The sequence below is a fragment of the Aptenodytes forsteri genome, unplaced genomic scaffold, assembly GCF_000699145.1.
Source record: "Aptenodytes forsteri isolate BGI_AS27 unplaced genomic scaffold, ASM69914v1 Scaffold17, whole genome shotgun sequence".
Classification (NCBI taxonomy): Eukaryota; Metazoa; Chordata; class Aves; order Sphenisciformes; family Spheniscidae; genus Aptenodytes; species Aptenodytes forsteri.
Window position 1 is genome coordinate 1,900,185 of NW_008795027.1, and position 15,996 is coordinate 1,916,180.

Here is a 15,996-nt window from a genome sequence, read left to right on the forward strand (position 1 = left end):
CATCTCTTCCAGTTATAGTTCCAGACATTATTTCTTCCAGTCCCAAGACTATTGATCCTCATGCTACTTCAGTCTTTTTTTACCCTTGATCTTTTCTTAGCCCTTTCTCCCATTGCTGGGACTGCCTTGTCTGCCAGCAGTGGCAGGCAAGTATCAATATTTAATCCTCTGCTCTTGTATGATACACAGAGGATCTGCGTGGGCACGCAATGTGTGTCCAACTGCAGCTTGTCTTTGCAACTGCATGTCCTCCTATTTCTACCTTCTGGCTTACCAGGAAGTTTTTACTCTTTGGAGTCCCAACCCTAGATCATGGCCTAGCTACCTTCTGCTTCACAGGCTCCATAGGAACAGCTGTCCTCAACCTGTTAGTGAGCCCTTAACTACAAAACGTGTACTTCATCTCCTTATTCTGTCAGACTTTGACACCCTCAGACATGCAATATTATGGGGAAAAGGGGTCTAGTCCCAATTTATGCAAACTTGTGTCACTTGTGTTTGGCCAGAACATCACTCAAATGTCAGCCCTTACTGTTGCACTTTCTACATCACAGATGAGCCACGTTTTCAAGGCTTGCTATTTACAAGCTGTCATTTCTCACTGTCTATCAAAGAGCTGCCTCCTGACTCTAACGATGACAGCCTGCAAGACCTTCTTGTTAGATTTCCAGATAAACCAGCTTTCCTCAAATACATGCCATGTGTTCCATGCCGCTCCTATCCGCTTTTGGGACCTGTTACGCACAGAGCTCCTGTCTTATGTTAAGGAACACAGAGGAAAAAAAGAAAGTCACAAACTTTTTTTACTTTCAAGTTGGTTTGTACAAAATGAAGCCTGTAAACTCACAAATCAAACAGTTGCAAGCTAAGGATTGATTCCTGCCATGAGCCAAATCAGAATTCTGAGCAGAACCTTGGGGGGATAGATGTTAGTCTGGGAAAGATTTCTGACTTTTGCTTGGCAGAAGAAAACCAGTGCTGTGAGCACTGAAACCTCTCTATCATGGACTACTTTTATGTGTGTGCTTGAAGCATTGTATGATGTGTGAGGCAATGCGTGACACCTCTGCCCTCTATTGGTCTCGAATGGCAGATCTTGTGTGTGCAGCAAGACTTCAACACTCAGCCCTCTGTGCCCATAGACTCTACAACTATTATATATATATATGGAAAACTCTCCCTTAGCCCAGTGTAAACATCGGGATCTGAATTAGGTCCTTGGTCCTGGTGATGCAGACATCTGCATGATTATGAGTCTATCAGAAACAAGAGGAACGGTCTCTATAGGGATGCAAAAAATACTGTACAGGCTTATATAAAATCACACTTAAAAAATAAGATCTTGGCAAGTCATTATTTTGGGGCTAAGTAGGCTGGCATAGCCTTGAAAAAGCGTGAAGTACTGGCAATAGCAGAGAGCAGTTCTGCAGCCCAATGTCATCTTGTTTTACTCATTAGTGGTAAACTGTCTAAATACCGACGAATTCATACTTGTGAGTTCACATAGGAGTGGCAGATGGTGTATACATCTATATGGTAATGAGTCTTAGCTTATTTTGTATCACAGGAATATACGAGTTCCCAGAGGGGGAAGATGGTCACAGAGCCATTCCTTGTACTATGTATATTTCCTATACCTTTCATCCCGCTACCAAAGTCAAACCTTCTGATTTAGCACTAACATTGCTAAATATGTTTAGCAATGTTAGTCATTAACATATGTCGTCATATGCAGACAGTTAATGCAGACACTTAAAGCACCGCTGTTTAGCAGCATCAGATGATGACATTAAGGAACTGCACCAAAGAGAGAAGAGGAGGAAATCCATCTTTTACTAAGACTTTCAAAGGTGATCAGTAATTAACAGGTTAGAGAGAAATTTGCCTTGTTAACTTCAATCATGATTTCAGAAGTAGTGTGCGGTAGAGATCCCAGTAGCTTCATCTCCTGGGTGCTGTATCTGTGTCTTAAATATTTTTTTTTTTCCTGGCAACAAGCTGCAAACGATTGTTATAATCCTGCTCAATCACATCAACTCTTAACCTCAGTACTTGGCTGGGGTTGTCCTGCTTCAGCTCCTGCAGTGTCCTGCCACTGCAAGTAGGTGCCTTTGCTTCTTGTATCAACATAGCTACATGCAAGACCATATTTAAACATAATAAAAGAGTGTGTGTGGAGGATCTATTTGGGTAAAGCTCAGGAAATAATACTGTATTTCTTTAAAATTTCAAGCCTCTGCTGGTGTAATCGAAATGTACTGAATGTCCAACTCAGAGGCAGAAGTCAGAATGCACAGAAGTCAGTGACAGATCATACTTACGGTATCGTCTCGGCTCTTCTTTTTCCAGTTCAGATGCTGTGGAGTCTCCAACTACACTGACTGGTTTGAGGTGTACAATACAACCCGGGTGCCAGACTCCTGCTGCTTAGAATTCAGTGAGAACTGTGGACTCCATTCCCCAGGGACCTGGTGGAAAGCAGTGAGTAGCTCAGCAGCTGCCTTGCAACCCAGGTGAAGGGCCGGCAGCTAGTCATTTGCAGGGCTATATATAGATGATAAGGTGTTTTGTACCCTTACTCATCTTTAATCAGGTAGTTTCAGAAGGCTCATGTTGAGCTGTGGCTTTTGACCTCCAATGAAACTACCAATTTAATTATTTTTACGAGCTGAAGGCTTTCCTTTCAGTAGGCTCCAAGCTGTTGTTTCACATTGCAGACAAAAGTACCTTCCAACACTGATCTGGAGCACAGTCTAGCTAGACCTAGCTAGGAAGTAACAGGATTATCCTTTTAATGTCCCACCTACTGGAGTCAGGTAGAGATAAAGGCAAATGGCTTATCCACACACATAGCACAAGCCCTGGAGCAGCAGCCATAGCTTATCGTGGCCCAGGCAGTCATGAGGCAAGAGGACTGTGTGAGCCTGGACTGCTCTGCTCCTGCCAGGAACCCTAGTTCAGGGGCTTCCACTGCACAGTAGGAGAGTGGGAACTGTTCCACTGAATTGCTAGTAGCATTTTTTTTTTTGCAATGAGTTTCTGCGCTTGCCTGTAACCAAATTCAAAACTCCATGGGCTAATTTCCCTACAATGTCCTCAGCAAGATCTTTCCAGAGCAGATAGTCAGAGCTTAAATTCTTCAATGAAATTAGCTCAGCAATTCTTTGTGCTAATTACAGGTACTGCAATTACCCAGGAGAGGTGTGGAGTAAGGCCATTTGATGAAGTGGAATTATAAGAAAGTTTTGCTGTTCTAATGGTTTGTGAAGACAATGAGTAAAGCTCTCTTGGCCACTTTCTAGTGAGATTTGATATGCATGGACTGGCACTGGCAGAGGCTGAGTTCCAACCAAACATTCAAAATCCAACCCTTCTACCTCTTGAGTAGCTCCAAGTCAAATTTTGAATTTAAGGACTTATTTAAAGAAGATCAGTGCAGGTTAACACCATGTCTTCTGGTGGGCATTAATAGTTTTTCCTTTATACATATGTGAAAGCCACTAACTGAAGACTGAATGATTCTTGGCCATGTACATTTACAAGACAGAGGGCACAATTTCTGCACAAGGTTGTCTTACAGACATTATTTATTATTTACACATTATTTAAAGAAAGGTTTCACTTGGGCCAATTCCACCCTCCCCAAAGCTGGGCCAGGAGCATGAGGTTACAGCTACTGCAGAATTTAAAACACGAAGAAAATAATGGAGAAGCGTCCATACTGCAATTTGAAATGATGGAAAAATGGTATGAAATGGGCCCATGTGCAGCAGGAGTGGCTACTGACCAGCTCTCACTAGAACTTTTGGGTTTGATATACCTATATATAATAAATATTTGTTTTCCTGAAACATGGAGAAAATTAAAGGCTCATTCTGAACTTCTAACTGCTTCTAGTTGGTTTCTAGAAGTCAATGAGGACCCAGATCCACTACTTGTTTTAAATTTACTGGCCCAATTTATATGGAGCAGTGCTCATGCAGCATTTTGCAGGTGCACTTTTTTTGTGTCATTACAATTAGTACTCTATGTTCAAGCTTCAACCCAGAAATACACGGTAGTTGCTCCAATGCTGAAATGATAGTCCAGGCTACCAAGCAGCTTAGTCTGATCTGGCTCTTTTCTGTCTGTATATTCCCGGGGCGTAGAGCTGTGTGTTTATGGCTAATACAATATTCTGGGTTTTTTCCAGCCTTGCTATGAAACAGTGAAAATATGGCTCCAGGAAAACTTACTAGCAGTGGGAATCTTTGGATTGTGCACAGCTATGGTGCAGGTACAGTTTAATATCAGTTTTCAAATCCTAATTAATCATAACAAGTAACCATAGATCCAGATATACTCTGCCCCAGGCTGTTTTAATAATTCAAAATTTTGCATGTTAGAGTAAAACTCTGCAGGATTTGTCTTTTATGTTTAATTTAGTTAAAATACTGCACACATTTTCTGTTTTATGATGCACTGCAAAGAACAGGCGCTTTACCAACTGGTTTATCTAAGGCTTAGACTAGACTCAGTAGAGAGGTAGTTCTCGTCATCCAAAGACGGAAGCCTAGTCAGGGTAGGGTGAATTTTGCCTTTTAGGGTACCTGTGTTTGTCCAGTAATTCTCCAGAGAGGACCATCCACTTAGGCTAAGTATCTACCTTCAGACTAGCCTAAAGGTAGCTTAAGTCTTCAACCCTATCCTCAGTCCTAGGGTAAGTTACAAGTTGGCATGTTGTTACCACTACTCAGCCTTGCCAATAAAACCATGCTGCTTTTCTATTAATTGCAGGGAAACGAGGTAGGTAAGATTAGCATAGACTTGCCTATCAGATTTTTGACCTGCAGTTATTTCCAGCATAACTTTGGTCAGAGAAGAATCAGTCATCAGTGTAGTACCTTGTCTCTTACATACCTGTGTCTTTAATCCGGCTTGCCATGGTTGTGGCCATAGCATAGCCCCAATGGCACAAACCTTAGCCTGAGGATACACAGGTGAAAGCTGTGCTGGAGCTCAGGCTGTTTCAGCTGTATGTCAGCCCTCCATTTATGGCCCAAAGTCACATTCCTGAATGCAGTGAAGATGGAGCTTTAATTTCCAGCTCCACCGCTCTCTCACACTCAACATATAAGCAAAGGATGGCATCACTAAGCTAATTAATACCATGTAACTCCAGCTTAACCGTTTTTTTTTTTAATTTTGCATGATGTACCACTACCAGCAGCAAGAGAGAGCCTGGGATCAGAATTCCACTCATATTCACACTAATGTCAGATCAGGCAGAATGGCATGTATCTTACTCTCTCATATGTCACATATTGGCTGCAACTTATTAATGCAAACGCCTGACTCCTTGTGGGCCCAAATTCAGTAGAGTTTTGGTTTTTGTTTTCCAGTATAGTAAGCGGATATGCTTAGGAAAAAAGATAAGCACAACAAGATCATATGACAGAGAGACAATGTAAGAAAGACTGTTGTTAATATATTACCATATTTAAAAAAACAGCTTCTGAACATCTATTCAGCATTCAGGGAGTCTTTAAAAGATACATTAAAAACCAGCAGCCCATGTCAGAGTCCTTCTCACAGACTTTGATTATACAGAGGGTATTTAAGAGACTACTATCTTTCTGACAGAAAGAAATTACTAGTTTGCATGGGAGAAAACACTTCAGACAATGTAATATTCCCAGTAAATGCTGTGAAATACAGAGAAAACACCTCAGAACACAAAACATCTTTAGTCTGTCTTCCAGCTGCACTATGTGACTGAATTTAATTGATGAGAAAACTTTTGACGCACTGTCACCTGAAATGAACTGGGCTCCCTCTGTTGTTGCTGTTACAGTGTTGTTCCAGCCCTAAGCATGTGACAGCTTGTTTTTCATGTTAAAAATCTTATCGTTAGAATCATACAGTGACACAACTTGAAAGACATACAGCACACGTGGCAGAAGAATCTTCATCATGCATGCTTGAAATTATAAAACAAATTCAGCCACTGAGGTTTTATTATGCAGTGTCCCTGAAGGTGTTCCTTTGCTAGGAAGTAGAAGGCAGTGTTCAGGGGATACTTCCAAAAGGCACATGCTTACTATAAAACAGCACACTAAAGCCTAACAATCTTATTTCACCATGGAAGAATGGGAAATGAAGATAAAGAAAAAACAATGTTTGTAAAGCTGTTATTTATAAAGTAGTATGTGTGTTACTCACATACTCTTTCAAAATGCTCATTAACAGGAACTACTCTTCATGTAAAGACTAAATTTGAAATGGTCAAATTAAGTGCTTAAAATAGAATTTTTTTTGTATGAATTCTACCTGGCAAACCTTTATTTCAATGACAATTTTTACAATGGTGTTGCAAAGGAATAGTAACAACCACTTAGTACGTTCATGTAAGTACTTCAACTGCAAGGAAAATAAGACTTTCTTCCCCATCCCCTTTTCTGATCAAGTAATGTACCAGAGGCAGCACAGCAGGTCAGTAGTTGGGCTGGGAGAAGAACCACCACCTCCCTGCTGCTTCTCTTGAATAGGCTGACTAGAAAGACACATACATTGTTGATGAGGCATTGATGGTTATGATTAATGCATGGACAGGCTCCAGTGATTCCCCCACAGGAATCTCTGCACACATACGCTTGGAAAAGTAATGTACAGTCAAGCAAACCACAGCATCCTTTGGGTCAAGGATGAACCTGATTGTCTTTCAAAGCAATAGCTACAGAGATAGCCCCACAGCTGTGGGTTGCTACTATAAAATATTTTCAAGCAAAAGACATCCAAACATTTCTTTTCAATATACCTCTTCCGAGTATCTGGTGGCTGCTTTTCGTGGAGAAATCAACTCTCCCGTGCTCTCATTGTTCATTCTGTAGAACAGCAATACAGATAAGGACAAAAGACAGACAGAAACTAGGAACACAACAAGGACATGAACCGGCAGGAAAAGCAGTATGTGGTGTGTCTTCCTGTGTGTGAACAAAACCAGTGTAAGCATGCTTTTCTCTCTTTTTTTTCCCCCCCCAATAAATAGGGTTTTTTTTTTACTTACTGAAAAACGATTGATTGGGTTTTTGTTTTTTCTTTTAGATTCTCGGACTCACCTTTGCAATGACCATGTACTGTCAGGTAGTCAAGGCAGACACCTACTGTGCATAGGATACCATTCCCAATCTTTCTGCTCCTCCTCCAAAGGACACAGGAGAAATCTCCTTCATGCTCATTCATGTCTCCGCCCCCACCCCCCCTTTGTACTATAACCTGTGTATAATGCTATCTTTCTGAAGATTTTGTGAATCACCCCACTTTACTGAAGGAGGAAGAAAAGAAAAAGTCAGTACTTGAACTGGCACAGGTAAGAAGCAGCCTTGTCTTTAAACAGAAGAAAACCTCCAAAGAGCAATGGTTCCTTTTCCATGGCCTATGGCAAGGCAAAGGAGGCTGCTTATGAGGGGCTGATCTGCAAACCGATGTTAGGAAAAGATTGCACTGAGGCAACCTCTGCAAAACCTGCCAGGTTGCCTTCCTGCATTTCACGGTCTGGAAGAGAGGGTGTAGAAAATGAGTATTCTTCAGCATGGAAAGAAGGTACAGAGTAGCTAGCACTGAATGCAATTGTAGTTTTACTACAGTTTGTACACAGCTAAAATGTCAAGATCAAGCAGCCCTGCCTCCAAGCGTCTTGATGATTTTGTAGCCAGGAGAGGATCATCTTCAGAAATATGTTATTTTAAAGGAGTATTTTTAATCTTATGCGCTGCAAAGTCGGGCTTTTAATCTGAATCTGTACAGTGAGATCTGGCTATTAAGGGAAAACAATATTGGACATTGTCTCACTTACTAATTGCCAGTGGCATACAGATGGTTGACTGTATATGTAATATATATTACATTCATATACACATACTGGTCTGAAAGGAGGTGAAAATACCCAGCATCTAACCTCAGAAAGAGGGAACCTTTCGATCCCATTTTACATTCCAACTGAAATAATCCAGTATTATTTCTTGTAGGAGGCACTATCACTTATACCTCTGGGAAACAAGTAATTACTTTCAGCTGTATCTTCATTTCAGTAAACAACTTGTGAGTGGGCTCTCTCTGTCATTCTACTATGGTTTTATTTATCATCCCTGTTTCAAGTTAGTCTGCCAAAAAAATATCACTCATTTCCACACTTGAAGATCCGTACAAAGCTGTCAGCTGTTCCTTCCCTGAATGTCACCATTTCATTAATTTACTTTGGGATATCATCATCTGCCAGTATGATAGAGTTTGCCTTGCTGAGGAAAAATCTTTTGCACATTGCTTATTTTTCTCAGAGTTAAGACTTCAGATGTTTTTATGCTTAGCTTTTTTTTTTTTTCCAGCTGCATGCTTACAACAGCCAAGACACATCAGTCTTTGTTAGAATGGGAGTCACCTCTCAGTTCTGTTTTTCAGACCCATCTCCCTCCACCTGGCTGTTGGCTAGAATATGCCCCACACTTTCTGGAATTTGCAGAAATCAAAATCATAACTCTCCTTAGCCAGAGAACAACCACCAGTTGTCCCATTTCCCCACCCTGCATTGGTAACTGAAGTAATTTATGTAGTACCCTTCTGTGCATAGCTTCTAGTGATGAGGTTAAGAATCAGGTGTTTCCTATTATTCAAACAAACAATTCCCCATCAGCAAGCAGCCCCAGATAACACACATGTGACAGTGAGAAGCTGAAGCACCCCATGGAAAGGACACAGCAGGGAACAGGCAAACAGAGCAGTGCAGCTGGCCTGCTCCGTGCAGCCAGCCTTTGAGGACCTCTCAGCCACTGACAATACACCAGAGGCACAACCATGGTGCCCTGTTTTCCCAGAAAGCTCAATGCAGCCAATCCTACTGTGACAGACTAGAAGCATGCATCAAGTTCAGGCAAAAAAAGTTACCCTGTACCTTTAGTACTTACAACAGCAGGTCTCAGCTGAGTGACATTTTGCTTACTTTGATTTAAAGGCAATTTCCAGCAGTAAAGCTGGACTCACCAACCCACAGCCTTGAACAACCTCCTTAACACCTGTAAATAACTTTTTTCCTGGACCTGCACCATTGACAAATACCACTCTCACTGCTTAGGTTTTGGGTTTTTGTTTTTTTTTTTCTCCTCTTTGCCAATTTCCTGCAGTCTACTCACCCTCAGGCCCGAACTACTCCATGTTTTGTGGGGAAGTGCTTAGGACAGTCTGGTGTGTGAAAGAGCAATTATCTTCCAAAATCTTACCCCCCACCTTTACGCATCAACCTCTGTAGCATGGGGCATTTAGCTGTGCAGGCTAAGTTCAAAGTAATGTATTACTTGTGTGCATTTTATGTGGATTCCCACTCACTATCACAGCGACCTCACCACCACTAAAGGATTTTACTGCCACACTAACAAACCTTGGCAAATGTTAACAGACTTCGACCCAAGACAGAGAGGTTAAACTGAGTGAGTAGTCCACACACAGGCACCCTGTAGCCTAAGCAAGAGACTTACTCTTGGTGTTACAACCACCACGGTCTCAATGCTCTCTGCTTCCTGAGCCCAGCTGACCTGTCAATAGTCCTGCTCTTTGAAAGATGGTGTAAGTTCGTTCCTTCCTTCTCTCCACTCTGTTCCTTTCTCACCTGCATAGACACGATTCCAGGTTAGATGTACCATTAGTTCTTGCCATGGTTTATAGTTTGTACACACAGCTGCTCCTGCTGACAGCTCAGAGTTTCCACTGCTGAAAAGCAGCATAACAGAGTGATGAATACATTACTAAAACATTGATTTTTAAGAAAGATAAAAGGTAGACAAGTCTATTTGTAGTGATCCCTGCCATTAAAAATTAACAGAGACAGCAGGCTGATGATAGCTCAGTTGATAAGAGCAAACCATTGTGCAACAGAGCTCCCACAGAGGGCAACTCTCATCAATTTGCCTGATGGTGGCATAGGGAGGAGAGATCACAAATTCTCATTCTGTGAGTCTCCCAATAATATGTGCTGAGCTCTTAGAGAAGACTGCTAGACTTCAGCTAAACCTACAAAAGAAACAAATGAGAAACAGAGACTGAAGACAAGTCACACTTTGTGGTTCCCTCTAAACATTTTCCACAGTTTAGGTGTCTTTACAACAAGATAAACTGCCTCACTTTTCAAACACACATATCTATAGGGAGTATAAGCAATACTCACTTTGTAAATCCCAGTCACTGCAACAGAAACATATGGCACTAACTGCTGAAAAGAAAGAAAGGGAAAAAAAAAACCCACCCCCACACCAGACCACACATTACTGCTAATAATTCTTTTTTTAAACACTACCCTTACACCACCAACTGAGGTGCTACTGCAACTTGTTTATAATTTGAACTGGACTATTTTCTATATTTGATGTTATTAACTCTCTTCACACAGGCCAAACAGATGTTATGGTGCCTAAAGCATTACCAGCACAATCCAATTTCAAACCTCTGAACACACTATGTATAACAAGCCTCAGACTTACCATATTTTCTTTTTAAAAGCATTGCATCCTTTCTCTGCTGACGAGGTCAGAATATTTTGTGATATGTAACAGCAACAATCTTTTTTTTTTAAAAAAAAAGTTCCATATTATGCATAAAACTACATGTTGAGCTGGTTGATTATAAATAAATACCCTGTAGTACATAATACCCATTTAAAAGGCTGCTTATATCGTATGTATGCAGAGCAACACAGAAGTCATTCCAATTGCTTCCATTAGTGTTTTGTCACTTTTAGTAAAGTCTTTTATATTATTTTCACTTCTTATCTTTAAACATGAAGGAGGACTCAATACATTTAAAGGACTCAACAAAAGACAGACCCAAAGGAAAAAAAGACATTGAAGGAGAGCCCTCCTTATTTATATTCCTTGCTCTTTCTGCTTCATAACAAGATGTGAAGGCACAGGGCACATGGCTGGACCTACTGCATTCAGCAACATCAGGATTTAGCTTTTGGATTCAGTCCAGTATACTGCTGGCTTTTCATCTTCACAATTATAATAATATATATATGTGTATATATATATTTATTAGAATATGGTTTATTTTCCTGTACAGTAACTGTCAGTAGCAGCCAAATCTTATTGCTTGTACAACAGATTTAGCTCCACATCTTATAGCGCACAATCACTGAAATTCACTCCAGTTTCTGTTCTATGAATACTTCTTTGTTCCCTCAAATAATATAAACTCTTAAAGGTTTATTCTTCCATTTAGTAATTACCATTTGAATGCAGCATTGTGCTATTTATAATATGGAGAGGAAGGAACCGCATAGAAGCTGTAAAAATATTTTATCTTGCATCAGCAATATGGCTGGGGTGCGAATCCACCCAAGCCTCACTTCTCACAAACTAATTAAGAACTGGTTACGTCTTTCAGTGCACGTGGCTCCCCGCTGCCTCTTCCCCCGTTCATAGACAGGACAGGACAGGAGGTTGTTAGCATGGAGAAAGTTGAAGCCATTCACTTAGCCCTTGCTTCATTGTTGTGCTATAAACGTGGCACCAAAGGTAAGCAACAGAAACCAGCAGTTGATTGTGGCATTTATTTTAAAACCAGACTCTTTATTAACTTTGTCTGCAAGGATTCTTGCTAAGTGTGAATGATCCTCATAGATACTGAGTTAGACAATTCACAGTAAGAAAACAAGCCAGGACTCGCCATGGGAAATCTTGTTTGATTCCATTGTGAATTCTCCTAGATTGTCACTGGTATCTTACCACAGTGGGCAGGTCTCCTCAGTTCTTTGGATTTTGTTGCTGCAACTACAATGATACATTTTTGTGCATTCATATAAAGAACAAAATTTAAAAATATACATTTTATTTTTTAAAAGTTATTAAATATTCTTTAAAGTTTACAACAGAATGTCTTTTGTATTCTTTATAATCATCTACACTACAAGCTCTACAGTGAGTATATACAAACCCAAAGATGTGTGTGTGCAAGTGCACACACACAGTAAGTACGCAATACAAAAAAATACACAGCATACTTTTTTGTCATTTCTCATTACTTATCTTTGATTTGACCCATCCTTCCTTAAAACCCCCAAAATAAATCTATAAGTGGCTTATCCATTCCCAGGTAAATTTACACCCCTTTCTGTTTCCTCTTAAGGGCAACCTGAAATTATGTGATAGTTGATAACAATTCAGAAAATACTGGGAGATCAGGTTTACAGTGTAACAAAATACTTAGACCCAAAACCAATTATTTTCTGTTTAGAACTTGTCTGTTACTGATATTTTTGAAACAAAAGGACTTTCTTTTTCTGAGGTAATTGCTTAGATTCAGAAATTACATAGAAAAGCTTATAAAATTAACACCAGACTGCGTTAAAATGGAAAAACTAGGAACGCCTACTATGTCAGATCAGAAAAAGGTCTGGTTAGCCAGGTATCTTGTCTGAAGTCATGTCTAACCCTGCCTTTTTCAATAGAATTTATTGTACCCTCCAGGTCAAACAGCTTCGCAAGTGAAATTGCCTCTAAACTGGGTGCATTCTAAACACTACCACAGGCATACTGTTGAAAGTGTAAGGGTAGACGTGGCCTGAAAATGGAGACCCAGAGGTTTTAGAGGTTGTTGCAGGAAACCTCATAAAGGATAACCCAAACCTTTGGTGGAAGTTTCTTACAACTCCCTCAATTCAGTAGGCACGTTTATTTTACTTGAATTTTCTTCATCCTGTTAAGTGTACCACTAGATGGTCTCATTAACCACATCTATCTTTAATCCCTTTCTGACTTTGTGAAACTTTCCACTTCAGTCTTATATTGTACCAGTGAATTTCACAATTTCATCATGCTGTATACATTTAAAAGAACCCTTCTTATATGGATTTTAACATGTTGCCTTTCAATTTCATTTATTCACCATTGGTTCTATACTTCAGGAATGCCAACTTAATGATTCTTACAGAAATATATGGACACAGAGCAGCTGTATTAACTGTACAGCCTAATTTGTCTTTCTAATACTAATAATGAAGCTTAAACCCAGGTAACAGAGTACGCTATTGATTTTCAAGATCCCATTGCTTCAAAAAACTAAGCCCAGTGTACCTTCACCCAGCAGCTATCCTAGTTCAGTTGTCTTTGCTTTTTGAACTACATGTTGGCATAGACAGAGGTGTTTCTATTTTAATCAACAACTAGCCTAGCATTTCAGCTGACATCCTGCTATTTTTCTCAAATGTACTTAACACAACCTGGGAATATCAGGCTTAGCTGATTATACTAGCTGTGTAATACAAAGTACTTTCTGTCCACACGGCGATATTTTCAAAGAGACTTAAGGGTAGCCTATGAAACTTCATCCAAAGTTTTGTCTTGACACATCAAAAGTGCAAAGTACAGAGCCCTATGTTTCTTTACCTTCCCGTATGTTAAAAAACCCAAACAAATAAAGAATCTATCATTATTAACTCACCCGGCAAGTGCTATTGGAAAGGCTGTTTTTCTGAAATCCCATCAGTTGTAAGTCATTTTACCCTAGGCTTTGCTTTCTTTTTAAAAAAAAAAAAAAAAAAAAAAAAAAAAAAAAAAAAAAAAAAAAAAAAAAAAAAAAAAAAAAAAAAAAAAAAAAAAAAAAAAAAAAATTGTTTCCCCATAGAAATAATTGTTTCCCCATAGAAATACTGTCTGTTATTCTGTTCACTAGAAATCATGGGTTTTGTTGACCTGCAAGAACAGCTTAGTTTACATTCCTCCCTCCAACAGCCAGAAAGCATTCACTACCAAATCTACACCAGTGCATGTTAGATGGCTACATAGAGGGCCTATAAGTCATCTTGCAATACATGGTTTTTTAATGAAGAAATGGCTGATCAGTTAAACTGCTTTCTCAAATAACTTCCTGGTATCTATGCAGAAATTGTTTAGGCAGAACACTTTGTTACTACAGAATTGCTTAAGAGAGACTTCCCCATACTTTTGGTTACAAGAATAACTTGAAAGGATGGGATCCTTATCCACTATAAGCCTCCCCTTACATTCACATGGCACTGCTATTACAGAATATGGTTCAAATCACAGCCAACAAAATAAAATATATAACTGTATATAATTAAATCTATATAAAACAAAGTATAGCATAAAAACCAACTGTTAATGTGTATTGCTTATGTGTTTATTTTTCCATATGGACAGCAACAAGAGTTTCAGGTGTAAAGCATTCATCCTGAAGATACTAAAAATTACTATAGAAATAAAGGGATTTCAGGAACTGGTTTGTGAAAGTCTGTTCAGATGCACCTCATCATCTCCCTCCTCCACAAATACCTTTCCTTGGCTCTAAAGCTTAAGCCCATCACTGTTCCAGCCCTTCCACATCTACTGTACCATTTAAATCTGCTGTTCTGCACACAGGAATACCTGGTTAATCAAGGTCCCAGTCTGCCAAATGCAGAGGGGATTCAGTTATTTGTATTTTATAACTTTAAGTACCCAAGGATAGACATCTTACATGGCTTTAGGAAGTTCAGGTTTGACACTGAGTTAGGAGACCATAGTCCCTACATAGCAGAGAAAAGTGAGTACTGTAACCAAGTAACTCATGTCAGCCTAGTTATAGACCTAACTAGCGACTAAATCTGAATTGCTCTCGGTGTCCTCAGTTCCCTGATGCAAGCCTGCAAATGGCTAGATGAGCACTGTTATCACGCAGAACTGTCACTAGTTGTTTAGCATTCTCCAGAGAGACTAATGCTGCGGGGATTATTTTTTTTTCCTTTTAACCCAATTTACCTTGGAAACTTGTTTAGTGTTAGTGTGTCATCCACAGATGCAATTAACTGATTCTGATATTATATCTCAGCTTGGATAATAAGCACCCAGAATACTGAGCTAAAAAAATGCCTCAGCCGAGAAATGTTGCCATTGCTGTTCTTTTGAAATGCTCAAGTGCATCCACATGCTATTGAGGTGACTGGAGCAGCATATGCATCCCCGCATTTTGTACTGTGGCAGCCTAAATGTCCAAGATAACTTCTACCAAAAAGAAAAAAAAAAGGCAATTCTCAGTTCTCTCATTTTCAGGCCCTCATTTCTCAAGGAATTGAACCCTCCCCCCAAGGGAGTTGAAGCTGCTTACAAACTCGGTTAAGATGAAGCATTCGCAAGTACTCCAGGAAAAGAGCACTTCACCACTGCGCTGCTTCTAGTGCTTTCTTGGAACCCCTCCTCTCACTCTATGAGCCTATAACAGATAGCTCACGACAGTCAAAGTCACTAAAGCTTCTTTATAATCCTCAGAGCACTGCACAGCCCTCCTCCCTCCCCACCAATGGCCACTGTCTTCGCACCAATATTAATTCCATTTGAAAGTCACATTGGCATTAGTTGAATAGGCAGGTTGCACGGAGCTACAAGTGAAGCTCTTTGGGAAAATTCTTCACACTATGTTAGAAAGAGAAACGGGAATATTTCTCTCTAGAAGCCAGAGGTGCTTTGACTATTCTCCTGGTGAGCAGCTAAGTTATACTACATGGTCTCTCAAGAACAGAAATGTCTTGAAACCTCATGGTTGAAAATACTCCTACTTTTGGGGGAAGAACAGAAATTGTGAACTCAGACCTGTGCCCAACTGAAGGAATTACGGATTTACAAATGCAAACACAAGAGACTACACAGACTGAATTGACGTGTCATATAATTACCAATGCACTTTCCCTAAACAAAATAACTCACCAGCTTGGAAGTACAGCTTGTTGTCATGGAACTTGCTTGATATTTGGTGCTAATAAAAATTGAAGTTTTAAATCTTCTTCCTGTGAAGTCCATGCATTAAAGTTCTTCCCTATTAAACACCTTCTTATTCCTAACTGTGCACCACAGCTGGTTACCCTACAATACAATCTTCATTATCAAAAGGTCCTTTGAAATAAGTGCTCGCAGATTTAAAAGAATCATCATCATCACATGAAAAACTGGCACAATTAAAAGCTTGCTGCAAATCACACTC

The 15,996-nt window shown here is 39.8% G+C and overlaps 1 protein-coding gene across 1 annotated transcript in view; it reads left to right on the forward strand.

The window, feature by feature from the left end:
* TSPAN4 (tetraspanin 4) overlaps window positions 1–10,257 on the forward strand; it is a 228,009-nt gene extending 217,752 nt beyond the window's left edge. Inside the window, exons 5-7 of the mRNA XM_009276020.1 lie at window positions 2,350–2,481; window positions 4,193–4,276; window positions 7,084–10,257. Of these exons, the coding sequence (XP_009274295.1) occupies window positions 2,350–2,481; window positions 4,193–4,276; window positions 7,084–7,152 (285 nt within the window). The 3' untranslated portion in view covers window positions 7,153–10,257. The remainder of the gene's footprint in view (window positions 1–2,349; window positions 2,482–4,192; window positions 4,277–7,083) is intronic.
* Window positions 10,258–15,996: the final 5,739 nt, after the last annotated feature.